Source organism: Sander vitreus, chromosome 2 (assembly GCF_031162955.1).
Source record: "Sander vitreus isolate 19-12246 chromosome 2, sanVit1, whole genome shotgun sequence".
Classification (NCBI taxonomy): Eukaryota; Metazoa; Chordata; class Actinopteri; order Perciformes; family Percidae; genus Sander; species Sander vitreus.
Window position 1 is genome coordinate 11811398 of NC_135856.1, and position 25603 is coordinate 11837000.

The 25603-nt window shown below is 39.8% G+C and overlaps 3 protein-coding genes across 3 annotated transcripts; 2 read left to right on the top strand and 1 right to left on the bottom strand.

Annotated features, from left to right (window-relative positions):
* Positions 1-152: 152 nt before the first annotated feature.
* mycbpap (mycbp associated protein) lies at positions 153-14433 on the bottom strand. The gene is made up of 19 exons (XM_078268567.1): positions 14385-14433; positions 12466-12587; positions 12217-12334; positions 11971-12077; positions 11642-11813; positions 11211-11326; positions 10919-11069; positions 10537-10655; positions 8703-8827; positions 8026-8134; positions 7204-7396; positions 6880-7067; positions 6606-6752; positions 4375-4473; positions 4057-4184; positions 3790-3917; positions 3573-3712; positions 1850-2029; positions 153-281 (listed from the first exon to the last, which is right to left on the bottom strand). Exons 1-19 carry the CDS (start codon positions 14431-14433, stop codon positions 183-185), a joined length of 2490 nt encoding a protein of 829 aa, XP_078124693.1. The 3' UTR covers positions 153-182.
* A 908-nt stretch (positions 14434-15341) lies between these two features.
* rasd2b (RASD family member 2b) lies at positions 15342-16906 on the top strand. Its single transcript, XM_078268579.1, has 2 exons — positions 15342-16017; positions 16204-16906. The coding sequence occupies exons 1-2, from the start codon at positions 15408-15410 to the stop codon at positions 16746-16748; spliced, it is 1155 nt and encodes a 384-aa protein (XP_078124705.1). The 5' UTR covers positions 15342-15407; the 3' UTR covers positions 16749-16906.
* A 4303-nt stretch (positions 16907-21209) lies between these two features.
* LOC144535488 (GTPase IMAP family member 7-like) lies at positions 21210-25470 on the top strand. Its single transcript, XM_078278000.1, has 3 exons — positions 21210-21316; positions 21497-21607; positions 24525-25470. The coding sequence occupies exons 2-3, from the start codon at positions 21514-21516 to the stop codon at positions 25304-25306; spliced, it is 876 nt and encodes a 291-aa protein (XP_078134126.1). The 5' UTR covers positions 21210-21316; positions 21497-21513; the 3' UTR covers positions 25307-25470.
* The last annotated feature ends 133 nt before the right edge of the window (positions 25471-25603 follow it).

A 25603-nucleotide genomic window follows, 5' to 3' on the forward strand; every position in this document is an offset into this window, starting at 1 on the left:
AGAACACCAAAAAGTTTATTAATTTTCACAACAAATGAAGGTAGAAAAAGTTTCAGAATATGTGACATGTTCATATTATATCATATCATATATATATATATATATATATATATATATATATATATATATATATATATATCATATTTGGTTGAATATGTTCAGTGGGCTCCTGTGGCTGCCTCTCACGTGTTAGTAGTGTGTTTATCCTGTTCATCTCCCTCATTAAGATCATCCATCAGGTCACAAAGGTTGTCCACCAGGTCTTCCATCAGAGCATACACCTGACAGATTGATACACATAGATGAATGTATTAGGGTATAACCTTAAGCCTACATTGTGTAATTTTTTGAATTGATTCTTAGCAAAAAAAACTTAGTTTTTTCACAAATATGTGCTCATTCATGTGTAATTACTTCCACCAACTAATCAAAGTATTCTCGTAAGCGTAGAATCGGCCATTTAGAATCATTCAGAATACATACCAGAGAGTCGCTCGTATGTATTCTACCATGTTGCGCCTCCATCTTTAAAATACATTAGCCAAAGAGGGACATACCAGTGGCACTGTGACGAATGCCAGGGGGACTGCCAGCAGATTTGAAAGCCGGTTGAAGATGGAGGATCACACCTATTCTCTAGGACATGTAACGGAGTCGCCAAGGAAGTTAAAAAGAGAATTATAACGACAATGCGACAGGCAAAGTAACAAGACCAAAGTTAATATTGGAGTGGCTTTTCTAAGATGGAAAGAGCTCATAAGGAGCAAGGATGGGACGCCGAAGGAACGCCGAAGTTGCCTGATTTCTTCTCAAAAGGTAATTCTGCCTATTTGTGTAAATTCGAAGTTTTATAGTTGCTTGGCTAACTATAGCATGGTTGTGCATAACGCTAGAACGACGTCTAGGATACTTTTCCTCACGTCAATGATGAAAAAGGATTGTCTAGCTTGTAACATAAACGTAATCATATATGTCGTGATTTCCCTGGCAGACAACTCACGTCACGTGCAGTTGTAACACAGACTAGCTACAGCTAGAACAGCTGCATGTAAACGATGGAGATACTAAGAGCTCATTTCGGTTTAATTGACATTGTTCATACTGCTCAGAGAAATTCATTAAAAACACAAACCTCCGTTGCTTCTCTCCTGCGCTGTAAACATTGTCTTACACTATTAATCTCGTACAATATACAGAATAACGATAGCACTGATACTCTACTAACATTAGCTTGCATATGTTTGGGAACCTGATAGCTGATGTTAGCAATGAAATGGTACCAAAATAACGTAAAACTATTATTACACTGGAAGGAACACGGACGAAGTTGTACTTATATAATATGGCCACCGTAGGAGTTACAACGCGCTCGGAATGGGAGGGGTTAGAAAGTAATATTCAGTTGGTTGTCATATACAATTTCACCGCTAGATGGGAGAAATTCTTACACAATGTAGCTTTAAAAGGCTACTCGAGTGATTTGGTGTTGCACTTCCTTAAATTTGGGGGGCTCATGAGAGATAGATTTTTGAACAAGAGAGGTAAACATTTAAGAAGCAGAGGCGAGAGAGAGAAAACAAGATCCTACATTTCCCATAATGCAACTGGATTGTGCCTTTCATTAGAAACCCCCCTCCTAAATGTCCACTTCTTTAAAACACACACCTGAGACCTGCGATAACCTTGAATGCATCATCAGGGTTACTTTTTCAAACTTAAGAAAAGTCCTCCAGAGCCATAGCAGATATTATACAAATGTGTTCACAGGTTGAGTAGAATTCCTCATGACGAGTACACTGAACTTAGTGTGAGTGCCCCTTTAAAACTGTGAGACAATTAAAAGACTTGCCTTTTTGTGCAGGAGCCTCCTGTAAATGTCCATCACCTCCGCCTCTACATTTTGGTCACCAGGAGGATGTTGACTGACGCTGTCTGGAGGGGTATCAGTCAGTGGGGCCGATTCCTTTCCTTGCTTTTCTTTTGTGCGTTTCACCGCTTCCTCCTTTTTTTTTCCCTTCTTTTTGCTGTCCTGTACACAGACACATAAAAAACAGACACAAGTTAGTGATGAATGACTTTTTACTGACCACGCGAGAGGATCACATTTCCACGAGTTGGCTGGTATGTGGTTGTGTGCATCTTGCATCCTGAAAAACTACCTCCCACATAGTCATGGTGTTTAACATTGGATGATATGCACTGTTTAAGGTTAACGTTTAGCTGTGTGTGTGCGTGCACCACAGATGGCTTGAACTGGTCCAGGTGCTATTAATTCACATCCTGGGCACACAGTTGGAAAGCAGGTGCACATTTGCGCGCAGTGTCCTGTTACCATGGTACCCTGTAAGTAATAGGCTGTACCTTACCTATGACTCAACCATCACACAGAGGAGAAAATCACTCAGCAAAATACACAGACATTCAGACCAGACTGCATCTTTAGTCAACTTCTAATTTTAATATTACGTCCTTTTTTTTTTTGCCTTTGATGGCTGATAATGGAGAAACAAACCATTAGGAGAGAGATGTAACAGGTCTCAGGGCTGATTCACACCGAGAACATCGTTTAAGTGACGAGTCTGAGCGACCATGACACAGCATCTCGTCTATATTTGAAAAACACGTCTCTCAATCCCAGTGCTGACGAAGAAAAGCTTCTGAAATTCAGATTTGTGAATAGGACGATGCAAAGTGGTGGGGCCTAATGAGGATGGGGGCAGGAAAACAATAATTTGCATTAAAATGGATGGGAACTAAGTGAAATGTTTTGTTCGTTGTCTCACCCGACCAGTCACAATGTAAAAACATGAATGGCCATGACCATAATCTATTGGTAAGCTACTATAACGGACTTCTCTGGTGGACAAAAGAGAACGATGGAGAGCATTAGCTTCCTGTGCACACACATAAAGGAACAAAAACTTCAGTGTTATGGAGACCAAAACCCAGCATGCACACAACATGACATATAATACAGTGTTTCAGAAAACTAGCCAACAGAACATAATATTGCAGGTATATGCATTACTGAGAACTAGGGGTGCACTATTCAGAAAATGTCACGATTCAATATCGATTTTCAGGCTCAAGATTCAAAAACGATTCTCGATTAAAAAAAGATTCACAGTATGTGAATGTAGTTACTTTTCCTATGTGATTGCAGTAGTTTAAAAAAATAAAATAAAAAATATGAATCGATTTTTGGAATTCTATGAATCGATTTTGAATCGGTAGAGCTTGAATCACGATTTGAATGTGAATCGACTTTTTTGCACACCCCTACTGAGAACCAGGCAGTAGGTGGCCGGGTTGTGTGGAGGCAGTCAGTAGTAACAAGAAAACAAAAATTGTCTTGATGAATGGCAGATGAATGAATGAATGAAAGAATGATGAGCTGACAGCTTGTTTGAAGTACAGAAGGTGACTCATGATTGGATCAGCTGAAAGTCTGCTGAAGTGATGTGTCTTGATACTTTATTCATGCTAATAATGAAAACACTTTTGAATCTGCTGCCACTCAGTGGAAAAACAGCCCATCAGCTCCACAAACACATACTTTTTATTTCCCTCACCTCCACTGATTTTTCAGTAGTTGCTGACTTGGACTCCCCTTTGTTGTCATCTTTAATTTTGGACCTTGCCCCAGTCCTCTCCTCTTTAGCAGCTGCTCCTCCCTTTTTCTCACTCTTCTCATCTTTGTTCTCAGCTATATCTGCAATGTGATAACAGAATAGTAGGCAGCATGAATCGTCACCAATCTATGTCCGAATGAAAGTCTGTGAGTCTCACCAGCTTCCAAGATGGGGGATTCCTCCTTTTTATCGATCCATGTGTCTGTCTCTGGAAGGCCCAGCAGGTTTCTCAGCCACATGGCCTCGCCAGCCATAGTGTCCAGCAGTTTCCTCCACAGCTGCTGCCTGCAGGGGGCACCACACACCACTGTAACCTGTAGGCTTACTACACCAAGTGTGCAGGTGTGGCTCGTGGGTGTGTGTATAACACAGCCAAGGTGCTTTGATAGAGATGCTACATGAATCATGTGTGTTCATGCCTCACCCTATAGCTGCTGCTGTTAGCTGGTTGTGTTTCAGTTGAGAAGGCTCAGAAAGCTGCAGAAACAGGGAGTTGAGCTGGGCCAGGCTCTTTTCCTGAGCTGCTTCTTGCTCAGGCAGAGACAGCACAACCTGAAGTTGAGAATATGCGAATGGACCAATATGTTTTTGATGCATCATCATGGTATAACATTTTACAGAAGGGTGCACAGTGCATTCAAAGAGACCCTTGGAACTATAACCTTGGACCAACCTGCTATATGTACTTTCTTTGTACTAACCAAGTGTTCTCATGCTCTATAACAGTACAGAATGACTGTACCTGTCGGAGTGTATCGACAGAGAGGTCCCAGGTGCTTCCTGGATGCACTTCTTGCCACAATCTCTTTAGGTCCTCCACTGGCTCATGAAGGTACTGCAACTAAAACAATGTATGGAGCAGTAATTTACATGAGTAAACAGGAGACCACAAGACTCCTATTAAGAAAAATTACTGTCACGCCACAGGATGATCATCGCCACTGATAGTTATTCTCCTCTAACAACTGTGATGCATGTCATCATTTTTTGTCGTCAAGGCAAAAAAATGTGTGCCACCCTTTGTGGTGATTAAATGTGACCTCATGAAAGTTAAGAGAGCTGTAATCGACCTAATATTTGGTAATGAGAGATGTGACTTTTAAAGAAAAAGCCCTCTATTTATCCCAAATAGATGGAATATAATGAGAGATCTGTTTCATGTTTGGTAACTTTCCAATGTTGTTTCCAGTTAATCCCTCCCATTGCTTTAGCTATTGTCTATTAAGAATACTGCTCTATATTCACTACTAGACCAATCAAATCAGTCTCCTAATTAAACCAGTTAAATTAATACTGAACACTGCCATGGCAACATAAACTCTTTTGTACAGTGTAGAGGTAACAGTGACTGGTTTAAGATTTTAGCAGTTATCTATTATTAGTAGGGGTGTGGAAAGAAATCGAAAATCGTATGTATCGGGATTTTCTTTGCGAGAATTTTTAGAATCGATTCTTTTCCCCGGAATCGATATATATATACAGAGATGGCAATAGTACTCACTTCCCGTACTCAAGTAGAAGTACAGATTTAACTTCTTTATTCAAATAAAAGTAACAAAGTACAGGCTTGGAAATGTACTTAAAGTATAAAAGTAAAAGTAGCCTTGCGAATGACAACCATTTTTTATGCAAAGCTACCTGGACCACATAAATGTTAGTAGAGTGCAAGCTGAGAAACTTCAGTGGACATGGAACAAAGGCTCTTTATATGCCACTGCCTACATTTTAAATGGATGTCTGCCAATAGGCCTAAAACATCACATATATGATTATTGTAACAGAGACTGAGACTCCAGGGTAATAAGATTCTGAATAAGATATGAATTCAATTATGATTCTGTGAGAATTCACAGATCCAGTTTCTCTTTTTTAATCTTCCCCTTAACATTTAAAGGAATCTACATATATGTGTGTGTGCTTAAATATGGCTTCTGGAAAGAAAATAAAGGATAAAATATGAATGACTAAACTTTAACATTAATTAAGAAGTTCCCCATACTTTTAGAGTTAGTTTAACGTTACCGCCATCAAGCCGCAATAATAACGGTAACTCCACTGAAATTATTTGAAACTAAAGTAACGAGCCAATTTGGTAAAATGCAAGGAGTAGAAGTACCGATATTCATGTTAAAAATGTAAGGAGTAAAAGTAAAAAGTCGGCACAAAAATAAATAGTAAAGTAAAAATATCTGAAAAATCTACTTGAGTACAGTAACGAAGTATTTGTACTTTGTTACTTCCCATCTCTGTATATATATATATATATATATATATATATATACAAACACAAGTTGAATAATACACATATAGAGACAATATATCATGAGATTTCTAATATGTCTCATGATATATTGTCTCTATATGTGTATTATTTAACTTTTGGTTTTGTTAAAGAAGGAAAATAAAATCCCAATTCTCAATACTATCGAATCGCAATACTCCTAGGATCTCAATACATGAAAATTGCAATACAAATTGAATCAGCACCCATGTATCGTGAAAGAATCAAATCGGGACAAAAGCATATCGTCCCAGCCCTAATTATTAGTTAATGAGCTACCATGAATTGTGATGGCAATACTATAATCGTGGACTAACACCAAATCCAGGTTAGGAAAGGGCAACCATAATGGGCTGATCACACTCTTGTCTACAGCCAGTGAAATGTAAAAAAACAACACAATGAATAGGCCCATTAACGGGTCATCTCACACTGCATGAGGTGGTGTGACTAAGACTCAGACTAAAAAAAAACACTCTGAACAACATAAATGACACACAGAATCAGGCCACCCTGATGTGTGATGACCAATGTGTCTCAAACTATATATGAAAAAAAATAACAAGTCACCATTCTCTGTAGGCAACACTGAATCCTAAGGAGGTTTAAGGTTTGTACAAAAAGATCAACTTCACTGGTGACTAAAACGTGTGAGATGTGTTAAGTAACATTCTTCCACTTGTAGGATTTACCTTGGGGTTTTTGCTTAAAAACTCTTGTTCTTCAGTGACGTAAAGTTCTGCAGGAGAGCTGGGTCTCTCTGGTGTGCGGACACCCAGCAGCATGTCGTACACAATCGACAGACACATTTTTACCTTCACTATCTTTTCCAGCTTTGTCTGCTCGTGCACAGACAACAGAAACACAGACAAAAAAGCAACATATTGGTTTCTGTTCATGAAAACCTTAGTGCCATCATGTTTTTCTGTCTCACATTTTACCACACACAGTTTAATTGTACACCACCTCTATGAAAAGCCTCTGGTCTGTGGTTTTGTCCTGGTACAGAGCCACTCCCCTTAATGTGACCTGCATGGAGGCTCCTTGCAGCAGCACAGGGTGGGTGTCGAGCTGCCATCGTTCAGTATTGATGCCTGGCTCCTCTGACTTAAATATGATCTCCACCCGCTGGGTGTCACCTGGACGGATCACACCTAGACGGGAGGGGAAGCAAAATTGAAAGCAGTAAGGCGCACTGAGTACTGGTTGAAAGACACAGTATGATAAGGTCGACACAGGGACAAACAGCGTATGACGTGGCAGCAGGTGTCTGATTATGTTTGTGTGTACCAGAGGAGGAGTTGAAGTAGAAGTGCAGCTTCTTTGTTCGTGATCGCAGGTTAGGAAAGCTGTGTGGCACGGGAAGCTGCTGCCAGCTGTAGAAGATAGCTGTGCTGCCTTCATTGTGCAGCTCCAGGTGGGAAGAGGCTCTTTCTCCAGTCAGAGCCTCAAAGATTATCGTGGCACTGATTCCTACTTCTCCCTGATCAATGAGTGTTGGAGAGTGAGAAAGTGTATTCAAAATAATTTCAAATAATAGCCAGGACGTACAAATGAAGGCCGACCGCTAATACTGTAAAAGCCAGGTAGAAAAGATTGAGGAGATTTAAATGACCTGTAGCCTAGGTAGAATAATGTCAGTCTCTATGGCACTAATTCAATGAATACAACAGCAGAGTCATGTTATATTCAGCACTCTGCTGCTCTCAGTTTCAATTTTGTTTATACAAATAATGTTTTCAATAATTAAGTCCAGTCGTGATCATCCTGATCAATGTTAAGCTACGGTCAACAAAACATTTGATGTTTGACCGATGTCTTTTCACATTAAAAGCCTACCTAAAATGGGACGCCTGCAGGTTTCATTCATGGTAGCTTAACGTTGTTTGGGGAGACAGGCAAAGTACTGATGCTGTGGAAATTGATTTCATAAGCAATTTATCAAGATGAAAGGTAAACAAGGAGGTTGCATTAACTCGGGATGAAAAAAATAAAAGCATGTCTCCACTATAGGCCTGGTTTTCTCTGAGGTAGGTAATACCATTTGAGAATTTACCTAAGTCCTAGTTCGAAACATGCCAACCAAACTACTGTGTAAAGACCGTTCTGTACCTGGTTAGTGGTGGAGTTTCCAGTCCAGCTAGCAAGCTGACCACAGAACCTCAAGGCAGGAATGAGCAGAGCATCTGACCGAACATCGTCATACTGTGCCAGCGGATCACTGTGGAAGACAATGAGTAGTACCACTCAGTCCATGAGTTGGACATTTAGTGAATGAGTCGGTCTAGCCATTAGATTCCATAATGCATTCAATTGTTTCTGTTTAACTTGAATCTTTCAAGTGTTGCATCAGAAAGCTGCCCTCAAACGGGATAAACAGAAACTATTTTGACGACACATAGTAGTACATACTGGGACATTTAACCTCAACACTACATTACTGACAACTGAATCCCACATTAATGGAAAATAGATCCATATAATAGTCTTTATATATATAAATATCAAGGTTGCTTATAAGAACAAATATTTTGTGCTTTCTTTCTATTATTTCCATTACAGTTTGAATGACATATTTAGCAGTGCGCAAATACATCAACGTGGTCTCATGGCATTTCCCATCTTAATTAATGCACCATTGAATGAATGGCTCGTGAATACACAATTGTGTTTTAAAGTGTCTTTGAAATAGGGCAGCATCGTGATATTGAGATATTCTGCCTAGAAAAAGTTGGACTTTGGTTAGGAAGGATTGCAAATATCTAATAAATTAGTGAAGCACAGCTTACAGGTTCTCCTTCTTTATCTTCTTGGACTCTGTCTCCTCTTCCTCCTTCTCCAGTAAGGGACTACGACACACTGTGACAAAAGTAAATGGCTTGCCAGAGCCAATAACCTCCAGTGCATTGATATCCTGTAAGTAATCAAAGTGACACATAGTGGTGGTTATGAAGGAAGTGGTCAGCTCTGTATGTCCATTCAATAGTCTGATTCCTGCTTTTGAAAAAGTGCTTTATACTGTATTGTTTTTGCTTTACCTCCCTTCATTACACATCTGAATGTTGACATGAACTTAGCTCTACCACTACGTTGCGTGATAGTCAGAGTGAAACAAACAAATACAAATGCAATCTATTGTCCCCCCCCCCCTGTCTGGAGACATGACCTTCCTCTCTCTTCTTTTCTCATTTAATAAACGCTCCTTGTCCCCATTATATCTCTCTCTCTACTGTTACACAGATGTCACAAAGCCATGGACAAGTCAGCCACTGGCAGGACGGTTTGTTACTGTCTGTGTTGGTCAGGAGGTACTTCAGACCCCAAATCACCTCAGCATGACATTAGCCACCAGCACGAGAGAACCCACTGCTACCATTTTCTCTTATGTCACAGACGTGTGTGTGTGTGTGTGTGTGTGTGTGTGTGTGTGTGTGTGTGTGTGTGTGTGTGTGTGTGTGTGTGTGTGTGTGTGTGTGAAAGAGGATACTAAATGCAACCAGATAACAAAATATCATTTGACTAAACTTACCCAAAATCAGCACCTGTTACTTAGGGAGTTAATAGGTTTTAATGGAAACTGGGTGTGCAACGTGTTTATCCCAGAACCTCCTGCCTCTGCTGATAATCATTGTAATGCAGAGAGAGCAGAAAGCCAAGTTTAGTCAATTTCCTTGGCCTCTGTTACCTCACAGATCTCAACAGTGCTACTCTATGACTGGACACGCTCCAGATTTCATAACTGCAATTTATGTGAACATGAATGTTTATGGAAGGGCTCCAGTGCCTCGTTAATCTCATTACACATGTGTGTACTGAATGTACATTTTAATCAATTAAGATAAATCACATATTGGCAGTATTTGTACATAAAACCCAGAACAGTGTGCCCATGGCTGGATGATCACAGGCTGTTTGTAAAGATACAGAGTGATCAGGAGCAGCTAGCAGCTCTAGCAGCCAGAGACAGAATGTCCTGTGGGCATGAGCAGCTTCAGTGGGCTGCGTGGTTGGACGAGTGGTCCAAATCATGAAGTTGTTGATGCACAATCTAGATCTGTGGTGTGTACATGAAATTAGGTTCTTGTACATTGTTAGAGAGACAAAAAAAAAAGTGTAATGTGAATAATTTGGACTGTGTTATGTTGCCTGATTAAAGACAATTGAAAAACAAAATTGAAAGGTGTCTCCGGTGGACTTACCTTAAACATACATTATCTGTCGCAATTCTGTACAGCAATTTCTTGCTACTTATCGGGTGTTTGGTGTTTTAAGCCCCCAACGTCGCCTTCCAGGCAACAGTTATGTTTAGGGTTAAGGTTAGGGTTAGCTGCCTGGAAGGCGACGTTGGAGGCTTAAAACACCATCAAGCCACTTATCGGTCAACATATACTCTGATACTGATGCATCTGCAATTGGCTGGGCCCATGTATTGGTCTACCTGTAGTTAAAAACCTTTGACCTCAACCTGTCACATTTTCCTCAAGGAAATTTCATGTGCAAAAAAAACAACAAATCAGACTGCACTGGGGCCTATTACAATGGTACAATAGGACCAATTGTATACATTTGAATTGCTACTAAGCCAAAGGAGCATTCACTGTTATAGTTTGTATGTTGTGTTACTGGCTTTTGGATGTCCACGTCTCGTAGAACCTCCCTGAGCTCCTGGCACTGGTGCTGCAGGTATGCGCTCTGGTCCCAAGTCCGAGAGGCTGGACGCAGAGTCTCAGTATAAGTTATTCCTAGAGGAAGAAAAATTCCCCACAGAAAGAATACAGTTACTCTCGGTTTATTGGAGTCCCCCTAAAGACTCTTCTTTGAGGGGGAAAAAATTGGAGGGAAAAGTGGATAGTTTAAATGTCAAAGAGCATTTTTTTATTTGGGAAACCATTGGGTTTCAGGTGAACTAAAGAAAAGAAAAGAAAAACACAATGAGAAGGACAAGTTTTCTAGAACAAGACGGAGAGGGAAAATTGGGACACAGCGAATAAGTGTCTGCGTGTACCTGATTCCTTGAGTATGCTGCCTGGTTGTCCTACATGTGTGACAGGCTCCCGTCTGCCCTGCTCTGTCTGAGTCAGAGTGGCTGTGATGCCACTCATTTCATCTCCATAACGCTGGGGGAGACTCCAAAACTCACTTCCCACACGGTAACCCTAAGACATAGAAATAAAGACACACATGAATGACGCAGCTATAGAGAACATTTTTACTTTAGAAATATAACAAATATAAGATATGATTCTGACAGCTGACTAAAAACACAGTAGAACAGAGAAAGCAAATATGTGTCATACATATCCAGAGTGGATGAGTGGCATGACTTGGTTTAGAAACTCCCTCTGTTCCTGAGTTTCTCTGAAACGGTTAGCTTGGTTCATCAGCAAGTTTTCGACTGGCCGGTAGAGCAAGTCTTGAAAGAGTTGAAAAGAGCAGGAGATGAATAGAGAAATAGATAGACACAGAGATAAGAAATGAATGCATACTTATGATATCAAATAGTTGTTTTTAAATGAGCAAATATCTTACAATGAGAAACCTCATTTGAGATTATGCATAAAGTATGTTCTCTTCCATTTTAAAATGCCTGTTGTACTGGTCTTTAGTTAATGTTAATAAAAATGCAGGCAAGTGAGTTTATTGTGGCTTCCCCCACGTCCCTGCAGTTGTATATGATGCAAAAATGATGTCTTTTGGTCCAGTTTGCTGTACTCTCTGATCAGCTCACCAGATAAGAAGTCCTGCTGCTGTCTGCGCTGCGTCATATGTGTATACCAATGCTGCAGGGCATTACTCTGGATGTTTTTGTAGCCATGCCCATTCTCCACAGGCTCAGAGTGATGCCTCTCTGGGGCCTCAGATGGAGCATATCTCTGGGATTTTGGTATTCGCTTCACCAACTGGATAGTGGAAAGAGGATGGAAAGAAGACGTGACTTACAGTGACAGTCAATATATTTCTAGAATGCAAGCTGCTTTCAGTTGTCAGGTTTTAAATACTGTATGTAAAGAAAGATTTTTGTTTCGTGTGTTCGCATTATATTTGTTCTGAATTTACCTCTGTCTCCCCTTTGGCCTCCAGATAACTTCTGAAATCCTCTAAACTACCCAGGATGCTGTGTGGTAGAACTCTTCCCTGTTCATCAAACCGAAGCCCTTCCGGTCCTGAAAAGAAAAGTAAATGGACAGAAAGACATAATTTTAGCCTTATGCATGCATATTATGAGTCAGATAACATCTCTTATGAACTACCGGCTACTGCACAGTATGTTATTGTCCATGAGGGCAAAGGAATACAACTAACCAGTGTAGTCCAGCTTTTGAGAGCCAGCATTTCTAACTTCATCAGCTGGACGTGTCTTACGCACACAAGCCAAGAGCACTGGTTGTTGACGGCTCTTGGGTGGCTTTGGTGTATGAAGCTGCAGTCATGATCACATTCTCAGTTACATATAAGTGCTTTAAAATAAAAGTACATTGGTGCCACACACACATGATTTGTATTTTAATGTCCAACTAATGTTAAAACTTTATATGGGGGAGGCGGGTTTACTTTATTGAGGTCCCGTGGGTGAATGGCCAGAGCCTGGATATCACTGCCTGAAAGAGTAGAGCTCCTGGACTGGTCATCACCCAAGATGTCCAACTCTTCTGATGTTCTTAGCTTCTTGTTCTCTGGAGGAGAGGAGAGTAAAGAAATAGACTGTAAAATGGCAACAGTTTGTGTATGTTTGAGTAATGCCATGTTATCGGAAAGTGGGTGGTACAATACTTAAAAGTCCCTCTGTAATATCTACACACAGAAATAATAATAGATAGATAGATAGATAGATAGATAGATAGATAGATAGATAGATAGATAGATAGAAAGATAGATACTTTATTGATCCCCAAGGGGAAATTCAAGGTCCCAGTAGCTTAAGACATCACACACAACATTCACATACATCACAAACAGGATGATAGAAAAGCAAATCCACATGAATAGCATGGACAATAAAATAAAAAAATACTAAATAAAATAAAATAAAAAATAAAAAATCCACATGAATGTACTAAGGGATGTATAAGCATGAGACATTTGCAGTGATAGGGCAGGAACTGACCCTGTGATTCAGTATGAGAGGGTGTGTCATAGTGGTAGTGCAAATAGGTCCAATAGTGCAAGTCTAGAGACCAGCATTAAATATGGACAATATAAGAGGATAATGTAAATATAGTAATATAATACTATAGCAGTGTAAGGATAAACTTTAAAAAAAAAAAAAAAACAGCATTAAATATGGGCATTATAAGGGAATACAGTAGACAGTAGGATAGACACAAATCAACAGTCAATATTAGAGGTTTGAAGTAGTAGTGTTACAGCCATTGTTCAAGTATTAAGTAATTCATATGGTTTATGGGTGATTACCTAATTACAACATATTAAAAAAAAAGAGCCTATCAGTGCTCACAACACACACACACACACACACACACACACACACACACACACACACACACATGCACACACAAAGAGATTACTGTGGAACAATGACATGGTTATGCTATTCTGTTAATTTCTCTTTATCCAGCTATGCCTGATTATTGTTTCCATGGCCACAACAACAATGATTAATCCTTGGCTTTTGTAAGTGTTTCACTTTGCTTCCTCCATGTTGTCCGTCACAGACTCAGTACAGTTTTTCGAATAAATGCTTTGCTTTGCTAAAGATGCCCTTGGCCCTTAAGGAAAACAATTGCTCCAGTGCTTTTATTTGTTTTTGCAAAATAATCTCACAAAAGTATGGACGTACAAAAGCCAATGAAACTGACTCATGTATTTTCCCTCTTATTTAATAAGATCAGATCTGCATAGACTGCAATGTAACTATCCAACTAAGTAACGTTACATTTCATAAATACTCCACAAGTGCTGCATGTGATTTAATTATAATTTAACTAGTTACTTAAGTAACTAGTTAAGCAGATTAATGATTAAGATTATTAAAACGAAATATAATCAGAAATGCATTTTGATGTATATTGATTTAGGTCAGATACAACTATGACTACTATACTACAACTAGCTACCCAGGAGCATATGAATGAGTTACAATTGTAACTCATTCATTAAGAGTCTTTGAGTTTGACACTGTATGTGGGCTATATTTTGATGCTAGTTGTGCTTTTACTTGAGTAACGTTACATTTATGGACTATTTACCTTTACGTTAACAGTGCAACTAACGTCACACTATCGCTACTTCTACTGAAGTAAAAGGTCTGAGTCCTACTTCTTCCAACACTGCATAAGAACAGGTCAAGTTTCGTACACGCAGGGGTAGCGTATTCTATTCATTGCAATCAGTGAAGCTCCTAAAACAGGTGAAGAGGTCACATGTAACGCTAGCTAACGTTAGCCCACAAAAGAATGGGGGCAAAGAGACGGACAGAGGCGAATTGGAGAGACAGAAAGCTGTTAGCTGACCTGAGTGACTTAGAGGTTTTAACTCCTTCGGTGTCTCCCTGCGGTTCATTTGGTCTAGCTAACTACAGTAAAAGCAATTGTCACGAACAACTAATCGTGGCTAGCAGTGCTAATCAAGATAGCACTGTACTCCAGCGTCAAGTGGTAACCATGGCAACGAAAGACTCAACACCACGGAGAGAGAAATGGAACAACAACAAAAAGACAAAATGAGGCATGAGCGTATAACGTTGCTGAAAAGCAAGAAAAGAAAAGAAACAGGAGCAAAGCAAAAATAAAGGTTATCAAGAGTAAGAGGCAGTTAAAAAGAAATTTGGACTTGGCCCAAGTCCAAATTTCTTTTTTACTGTCTCTTGCATGCTGTAGGCTATTTAGGGATATCGATAACATGACAGAAAGAACACAGGCTATTTCCTTCCTTTCTTTCATTCTTTCTTTTAAGGCTCTATAATATCAAAGCAAAAGTGTACGAGTAATTGTGAGTATTGGGAATAAAAAACATGCATATAGGCCTAATAGTTTACTAAATGTAGGCCTAAGCCTATATGGCTAATAGCATGAAAATAATGTATTGCAGCTATATGGATCTTATTGGATGCACACTTCAATTGTTATCAAGGACCAACCATGCCAAGGGATAATGCACAAGTTGAAAGGGGCTGGTGGGATTTCATTTCACCATCTCGTACGATTACATATGTGACAAAAAGGCTAATTGATTGATTGCTTGATTGATTAATTTATTGATTGCATGCTTGATCGATCGATTGAAATCATGTCAAAATATGACCTATGCTCAGTTGCATAGACCCCATTATGTTTTCCTCAACACACGGCGTTCTCCTGAAGAACAACAACCCTTTCTGTCAATCATCATGACGCAGATGAATCAGGGGGTTGAGGGCGGCCTATATAAAGAAAACTGACAACAGACTACACAGACTAGCGTGAGCAGGCATAAACGTCAGATCACAGATTCTGCCCTTTGTTGCGCGGTACCACGGGCCATCCCCAAAATAAACGATGGAAAGAGGCAGCATCTCTACCGGCTCACAGACCACATCCATCCCTGTTGCGCACCAGCTCAGCTCCACCATGGATGTCCCCCAGTTTCATGGTAATATGGACGGACAGTGCGCCGGGTCCTCCAAAGTCTTACTGGCTTACAAAAACGCGTCGCAGCACCTTAGTTCATCGGGAATTAAAGCGGGCTTGGGGATACTTAAAGTGGCCTCGTCTCAGTGGAAACAGGAAAAAAAGACGCGCTCAGGGACGGCCGTAAGGCAACTACCCACTCCCAACAGCAGCCATCTCTGCAAGAGATCCCCACTGGATCAGCTGGCATCTCTGTTTCTCCACTGTCAAACCCGGCAGCGCCAGATTGGCCAGGAGCAAGCACCGACCAAACCGCAGAACTGTAAGCGCATCGTGGTACTTGGTGCGCCACGGGTCGGCAAGACCTCTATCCTAAGAAGATACCTCCGGGACGGATTTGTGGAGGAGTACAATCCCACCTCCGAGGATTTCCTCAGGAAACTGTTTCGTATCCGCGGAGAGACCTACCAAATTGACGTCCTGGACGCGTCCAGGGAACGGGATTTTCCAGCCAAGCGCAGGCTCTCTATCCTCACTGGTGCGTGTTGGATCAGTCATAATCTCGGTCCTGCAAATACTAAGAATTGTTTGTCAGTTTATTTATTTGTTCATGACAGAAAAATAATTGCAAGTTAGGTACATGCGTAAATGCTTAATTCTCTCTCTCAATGCTGTGCATCAACTATTAGAGGAAAATAATTGATTTTCTTTCCCATTTTTGCAGGAGACATTTTTCTTCTAGTATTCAGTCTAGATGACCGGAGCTCTTTCGACGAGGTGTGCGCCCTGCGGAAGGAGATTCTGGCCGCTAAATCCAAGCTTACCAAATCCTCTGTGCCAGGGCAGTGCGCACAGCTGCAAGTTCCCCTAGTGGTCTGCGCCAACAAGGTTGATCTCTTGGAGACTGAGAGAGAAATATCTAATGCAGAGGTGCTCCAAGCCCTCAGTGATGACTGTGCCTATTTTGAAACGTCTGCAAAGGAAAGCACGAATCTAGAGAAAGTCTTCGAGACTTTGGCAAAGCGAGGCGGGCTTCCGACTGAAACTAGCCCGTCTCAGCACCGCAAAGTCTCCCTCTGTTCGTACCAGGCAATGCGGGTAGGCCGTGTCCCGGAGAGGGGCAGACAGACCCAGGGGCGCGATGATGCGTGCGGCGCCCTGTACCCACTGGCCCGTAGGCCGAGTTTTAATACAGATCTTCGACAAGTCATTGGGCCAAGTACGGCAAGAAAGCCCGGCAAAGCACTGGACAAATGTCCGATTCAGTAAGGACAATAAGATAACTATGAGACGAAGTGTTACAGAGCGAATAAAACAACGAATTAAGCACTGCTATTCTATAAATGCATTATTGTTGTTTAGTAACACGCAGTTGAGATGATGTTTATATATTATATATAATAAATTATTTTTAATTGCTTAACTCCTTCGGTGACTCTGCAGTTCATTTGGTCTAACTTCAGTAAAAGCAATTATCACGTGTGTGAGATGCCCACTTTATTATTTATTTATTTACTTCTTAAATAGCTTGTCTATCTACCTATCTATCTATCTATCTATCTATCTATCTATCTATCTATCTATCTATCTATCTATCTATCTATCTATCTATCTATCTATCTGCATGTATACGTGCTACCCATTCACCTAACTGTGAAGGAGAGGGTGGGAGGATGTTGAGTCAGGAACTTGATTATTAATCTATGATTATTGCATAATATTCAGAAACATATTAGATAGCAACACTTTCTCTCGCCCACTCTTCCTTTTATCTTCCTGTGTGCATTTGTGTGTGTGTGTGTGTGTGTGTGTGTGTTTGTGTGTTATCGTGGAGTCATGATTACCAAAGGTCCACAACCCCGAATCCCACACATCTTGAACAATCAGATTAAAGCTGAGGTTTCCAGTTGGCATATACCTTTCCATCCTACACTACTCTGTACACACTATAAATGACTACTCAGTTACTCAGTGGGCCCTTAATGGCTGCCTCATAACCGCCAGCTTACTTTTAATTTCATGAAGCTTAAGAGCCCTCTGTAAAAGGCATTTAACAAGATTATTATTGGATGTGAGACAGGGTTTTGGTCTGCTTACATCTTATCTCCCAAAGTGAAGCATTGTAGCACCAACACATGACAACTAGGATGCAACTCCAACTTCATGAAATATTGTGTAAGAAATAAACGCTACAAAGTTGCATTGTAATGACTGTTGCCACAATACAGTTTAATCAGGTTCATCAAGATGATAACACACTAATGAATGATAGCTGGATATACATGTTTTTTGAAGCAGATGATGAGTGAGCAGAAACCAATACTACTGCTCATCCATTGAATGATCAGGTTTAATGCTTAAAGAAGAGATTTCAAACTTATTTTTAGGTGATGGAGTGGGTGTGTGTTGTTATGAATTTTTTTTATCACTGCACTGTTATTTTATTTACTTGTTACAAATGCTGCTCATGAGAATCATGTGAGGTCTGTTGTAAATGTATAAAGCCTGAGTGGGCTATTGTCTGCTGCACACATGATTCTGAACATGAACTTGAAAGCAGTGGCCATGGAAACACATCTACTGTACCTCCAGCACTTGGAACGAACAACCTTCACTTAGTGCGGCACACAGCAAAAACATCCAGCTTGTTCACAACTACAAAGGCATACATGTGTGTAAGGTGTATTTGTCATTAACACCAAGCTATAATCACACCATGTCACCGAGATACAATGTGTATTTTACTAAGAAAAAAAAAGAAAATCTGTGAGAGTAGTTTATTTACTCATAGAGCTCTAATTGGTTGCCATTGATGCGTGGTCGGGATAGATAGTGGTGTCTGAAAGCCATAGAATAATATCGGCTGTTCCAAGGTGAGGCAAAGGCTCAGAGAGATTTAGGAACCACACACAAAATTATTTTTTTGAGTTAAAAGAATTGTTCCTGATAACGCATGTAGGGAAGAATCAGGCTGTTATTCACTAAAATGTCATATTCAGTAGACTGATGAAATGTATAATCACCTTAAGACCTGTGACAATTTCCTCCCCTATGCCATTCAATGGATGAGCAGTAATATTGGTTGCAACTCACTCATCATCTGCTCCAAAAAACATGTATTTCCAGGTCCCAGCCCCATACAGTTACTGCTATGCCTATCAAGCTCTCTGGCTAAGCAGCATATAACAATGATATACAACTTGTAGTTCTTAGTTTCCTTGATTTCAGACCAAGATAGACAAAAATAGGTTTCTTGGTTCTGTAAGTTTTACAGGTTTATTCGTCTATTTGAGTTAATTTACTAAACTGTATTTACAATGTCTATACACCTAACTATTAACATATTTGTTTTTAAACAGGCAATACTTGCATATTTACATGTTTATTATTATTATTTACATCAGCAGTTAAGAATCTACCTCTGTGGATTTCCTCACCTGAGCCTAAGTTCTGCAAGCGTCTGATTGGTTAGTTCAGCTACATGTGATTAAGTAAAACAAGGAAGTGTGGTGGTTGTTGTGGAGCTGATGAAGTGTTAAGAAGAGCAGTTAAGTGCTGCTTAACAAAGTTGTCCGTCTCCATCCAGCTATTCCTTCTTATTTAGAGTGATAGAACCACATATCGTCACATTACAGTAATATCAGGACACCCTTAGTTTTGACGGCTGAAATGACAACTGATAGTGCCTATTATATTAGATATAGCTACAAGCTAATTAAGCTAATGTTAGCTGCATTAAATGGTTGAAATGCTGTTTTAAAATGAGAAAACTCTTAAAGTGGTCTAAAATATGCTCTTGATGGCTTCATGCATGATATCCTATAGCCTAAAAACTACATATCCAAGGCCAAAAGTTAGCATCCTCACCAGTTAACAGAGATGGGAAGTAACAAAGTACAAATACTACATTACTGTACTCAAGTAGATTTTTCAGATATTTTTTACTTTACTATTTATTTTTGTGCCGACTTTTTACTTTTACTCCTTACATTTTTAACATGAATATCGGTACTTCTAGTCCTTACATTTTACAAAATTGGCTCGTTACTTTAGTTTCAAATAATTTCAGTGGAATTACCGTTATTATTGCGGCTTGATGGCGGTAACGTTAAACTAACTCTAAAAGTATGGGGAACTTCTTAATTAATGCTAAAGTTTAGTCATTCATATTTTATCCTTTATTTTCTTTCCAGAAGCCATATTTAAGCACACACACATATATGTAGATTCCTTTAAATGTTAAGGGGAAGATTAAAAAAGAGAAACTGGATCTGTGAATTCTCACAGAATCACAATTGAATTCATATCTTGCTACTCAGTCAGAATCTTATTACCCTGGAGTCCCAGTCTCTGTTACAATAATCATATATGTGATGTTTTAGACCTATTGGCAGACATCCATTTAAAATGTAGGCAGTGGCATATAAAGAGCCTTTGTTCCATGTCCACTGAAGTTTCTCAGCTTGCACTCTACTAACATTTGTGTGGTCCAGTGAAGTGAGGGGGAAGGGAAGTGAGTACTTTTGCCATCTCTGCCAGTTAACAATCCATATAGAAAACATGGGAATACAGTAAGAGCATTGTTGATACATTGCACTATATATAGCTAGTTAGTTCTGCGAATTAAGGAAAATGTTTGGCTGTTTTGACAGTGGATGTCCCAATAATAATATAATAACCTAAGCATCTATGGCTATTTAGCTGAACATGCTAACAACTGATGCGAAAGAGCAATCACTGCACACACACACACACACACACACACACACACACACACACACACACACACACACACACACACACACACACACACACACACACACACACAGACACAGACACACATTGTTGTTCTGCTGAGGCAGTTTAAAATCACAAGCCCCCAGTTCTACATCCCGATCCATTGCAAGTTGGTCTGACAGCAGAGTTTGGATCAGGGGGAAGATTAAGCGATCGGCTATTGCATTTCTTTTACTATGTTACATATTTCTGTTCAGTTTTAATAAATGTGAAATAATCTACATCTACATCTATCTTTCTCTTATCTTTCCTTTTCACAGATGTTCTAAGGTATTTTCCTTGGACTGGGTTGGAAACTGATGTTAATGTAGCCCACTGAGACACATATGCCTGAGTTGTCTGGCTCACGTGGGGTCAAGGCCTCTACTATGATCTCCTGATGCACATAACATCCACTACTTCTGTTGTCATCACATCATTCCCTGACTTTCTATGACTTAAAACATGAGGTGAGAATGGAAGCATGTCTACACGTAGTGTATGGAGAGCTGTGTTTGTCAACAGTCCAATCAGTCACTAGTTCACAGCCGCTGGTGCAAGATCATGCCACAGAGATAAAATGTAGGGAGGCAGTTGGCTTGTCACGCAATTAGATGACAGGGAAATGAAATGAAAAAAAATCTAAAAAACTTAGATGGTAATTTGTGTCAATTTTACAATAGATATATGGAGACCAACAAATCATTCATCATCAACATCATCATCTCCTTGTACTATGAATATGTTTCCTACCTAAATGTCCAAACTAAAACCATCAAGTTTACATCAGAAAATGTAAAGTTTCCATTGCTTTTTAAGAATGCACACAGACACACACACACACACACACACACACACACACACACACACACACACACACACACACACACACACACACACACTTTTGAAACCTGTTTTTACTCAGCCGATGCTGGTCGGTTTAACTGGTTCAGCATGACGTTTGAAAAGTGGGTGTAATCTGATTGTCGTGCGACAAAATAATCACTCCACCTCTCTACATGCAAACATATTAGACAACTGAGGAAACAGTCTTTGAACAGGTACGTTCAAAATATATTTTATTATAATGTAAGAGGAGCGCTTTGCATTAATAAAACCAAACCATTTAGGCCACCATTTATTTATCATTTCTGTTTTACCATAATGAAAACATTCAATTGCTGTCTGCTTTGATAGATTTACTTTTAAACTTTTTTATTATTTTGTTGGGTTTTTGACAGGGATCACTGTTACAGATATGTTGCGAGGAAAAGCTTGGGTCCCAAGTTTCACCCTGCTAGTGCTGGTCACATTATGTTGTGAAACTGCTCACTGTCAACATGAACACAAAGGTATGTTATCGAAAATGAAACAGTGTCAGTGCACTGCAGGTTTTTGATGAGAGGAGAGTAAAAGGGAGCCCTTAAACTGTCAAAATATAGTAAAAGAAAAGTCACAAATATTACTGAATACATCTATAAATCTGTTTATGAAATAAAATAAAATTGAATTTTGACACCGAACAGCTTATATATACGTAATAACCACTCTGAACAACATAAAATAGACACTGTACAGCTGCTGTTTTGTAGGCTATGTTTGAAATATTTTTGTTTTCATGAGCCTTGTCGAAGGGGAATTTCTGTCATTGTCACTGCTTTGGGACAGACAATAGAGTTTCAGATCTATCTAGCGCTCTCTCTCTCTCTCTCTCTCTCTCTCTCTCTCTCTCTCTCTCTCTCTCCCTCTATCTATCTATCTATCTATCTATCTATCTATCTATCTATCTATCTATCTATCTATCTATCGATTTTATTTGTGTATTGTATACAATATTTAAAGGTCCCATGGCATAAAAATTTCACTTTATGAGGTTTTTTTAACATTAATGTGAGTTCCCCCAGCCTGCCTATGGTCCCCCAGTGGCTAGATATGGCGATAGGTGTAAACCTAGTCCTGGGTATCCTGCTCTGCCTTTGAGAAAATGAAAGCTCAGATGGGCCGATCTGGAATCTCCTCCTTTCTCTGTTTTGCCCGCCCAGAGAATTTGGCCCGCCCATGAGAAACAGAGAGACATCATGGCTTGCAAACAAGCAAAGTGGCAGTTGATCAAGGCCACACCCCCACCCTCCACCTTGTCCCCCCTCTCTCCTCCTCAATAGCATTTAAAGCTACAGACACAGAAATGGCACACACTAAGGAAAGCTCATTGTGGGACTGGCTCTAGTGGCTGTAATTCTGCACCAAGGCTGAATTTCAGGAAAGAGACTTCAGATACAGTATTAGGGGACCACTAAGGCCTCTATAAAAGCATCCAAAAAGCAGCATGTCATAGGACCTTTAAGTTCCCAAACATGGTCTATTTTCAATTTGGGATTCAGTTTTGTTCATGTTTTTTGTTTTTGTTAATACATTATTATTTCAGAAAGGTGCTTTAGGCCATTTAACAGTATTTATTAAGTCTTGGTCTGTACCTTTGATTTGGAAAATGAGGCAAGGAAAGCAGGTAGTTTGTAACAGGATTCAGAGAATGGCGGACCCAAATGCAGAGACAGCAGGCAGTGGCGAGCTTGAGGATTTAATATAATAAAATCCATACAACAAAATGAGTCCTGGATACAGCAGGCAAAAGCAGTCAAAAACAGGAATCACAAGAAACAGGAACACCAAGACAAAGGAGTAGACTACACACACACAATCCAATACAGTAAAATGATCTGACACTAGAAAAAGACAACACAGAGACTAAATACAAGACGTAACAAGGTGAAACAAGGAACAGGTGATACGAGGACTCAGGAACAGGTGAAACACAACAGGGTGGGACAGACAATAACAAAGGCGGTAAAACACAAGGCAGGAAATAAAACAAGCCATGACAAGGGAGAAAAAAACTGACTAAAAAAATAAAACAGGAAACTGAAACACATACACAACCATAACACATTTAGCTATGACAGTTTTACAAACTTGTTACAAAACGATCAATTCAATTCTTGACTCTGTCATTTGTAACGTCATGCTGATCTGGTCCAAGTTGTTTTGACAACAGGCTTATCTGATCTTTCCTCAAACAGATTTGTTTGATAGATTTGAAAGTCATGAACTGGTGTCTTCATATTGTGGGATACACATAAAAAAAAACAATCAAAATTAAAGCTGCAAGCAGCGTTGGGACAGAGCCCCTCGTGCCTATGTGCTTGTCGGGGGTTAATGGCAGACGCGCTCCTTGTGACCGTGCATTTCGCGCGGCACTCAGACACTGCAAATCGTCAGCAATGAAAAGGGAACTCCCTGAGTTCAATGATACCTCAAACAAGACTTTACGTCATACAGTTCATTAGCTGTGAAAGGCGTAGCCAAAGCATAGGGGTCGGGGCAAACCTTTACCAATAAAAAAGGAAGTCTCTGCTGAGTTCATTGATACCTCACATAAGACTAAAATCCTGTCCGATCCCTGTAAATTCAAGAGACCAGGTTTTCTCACCTCCATAAAGGAAAATATCTATAATTGCAGACAGGCGTAGCGTTTTGTGAATTTTATTGCAGAAAGTGCAATGCAAGCTTCTCATTTAATGCACACTTTTAATCATGGAATGAAAATAATGAATAAATAAAATGATTAATGAACTAGAGACCCAATCTTCCTCCTAAATCACAACCGCCCATGTAGGCTACTGCATAGGCATACTGCTCTAGCATCACTGGATAAACTACAGTTACAGTAAAGCACTAACACCACCAAGCTAATACAAACACAGTTAGCTTTGTAACATTCCCTGGGTATGTGTGATTAACTGTTATCTCTCTGTTCTCATAGGCTGACATTGTCAGACCTATCTCCACAGCAGTCTTCGCTTACTAACTTTGTTAGCCTTTAATTGCCAGCTAAAATGCTTTAGAGAGGCTACTGTTACCATAATGTTGATGCTACAGTAGTAGTCTATGCAGATCAGTATGTATTAATAACATTCCCTGGCTGGTGTAGTTTTTGTCATACAAGTTAGCTTTAGCTAGGCTGGTATTCTAGCAATCAGTGTTTGGACATTTAAAGCTAGCACTGTCTCTGGGCTCCTCATGACTATCAACTAGTTACATTCTGGATCCAACCACACATTTCATGTTTTTAAATCAAAGCAGTCAAGTGTAACAACGAACACACAACAAATTTTTTTAACATAAAACAAACACACCTCTATACATGCACAGTGCACTCCGTGAAATTAACTATTTTAATTATTGATACCATGTTTTATTAATTATCCACAGACACACATGTGGAAGACCTGAGACTCATTCTGGTTGGAAGAACCGGTTCTGGAAAGAGTGCTTCTGGAAACACAATCCTGGGGACAGAAAATGCCTTTAAAGAGGAAATGTCACCTGAATCTGTGACTAGAGGCTGTCACAGAGAAGAGGTAAAGGATGGTCAGAGGAACATTGTTGTCATTGACACCCCAGGGCTGTTTGACACTAACAAAACACAAGAAGAAGTGAAAGTAAAAATTGGGGAGTGTATTGACCAGTCAGTTCCTGGGCCCCATGCTTTTCTGTTCGTGACCAGTCTGAAGGCAAGATTCACTGATGAGGAAAGGGCAGCTGTAAAGTGGATCGAGGATAATTTTGGCTCGGATTCTTCCCTTTATACCATTGTCTTGTTTACACATGCTGACTTACTAGAAGGTAAATCTGTGGAGGACTGTGTGGCAGAGAGCATACATCTACGGCGACTCATAAACCAGAACGGCGGAAGATACCATTCACTCATCAATGACAAGAGACAAAGCCGTATCCAGGTCAGAGAACTTCTAGATAAGATAGAGAAAATGGTAAAGTTCAGTGGAGGAAGACATTACACCAATGACATATACCAGAGAGCACAGGAGAAACTTGACGAAGAGAGGAACAAAATTGCTTGGTGTAAAAAGTTGGCTATGCTTTCCGCAGGAATTATTGCAGCAGGAGTTGTTTTACCTACAAATTTGGTCATAGGATCAGCTGTAACACTTTTAGTCACTCAAGGTTATAATTGCACAAATGTGTTTGTTTAGTTATGTGACCTGTGACAAAAAGAAAACACGGAAGAGGGAATAAATAATGACTATGAATCCTGTTAGTCTTACATTGAAATATCAGTATGCATGCTTTATATGCGATTGTGCGGGCTAAAAACATTTTTCAATAAAGTCTGAAGTTCAGTTTACTTCTCCCTGCATACACTGCTGATTTCACTTCATTTTCTGTTTGCAGCTATACTGTATGTAGGACTCACTCAGGACACCAAGCATTAACCAGATTAGAAACATCTGTGTTTTAGAGAAATACACATCTGTATTAGTGATGGCAAA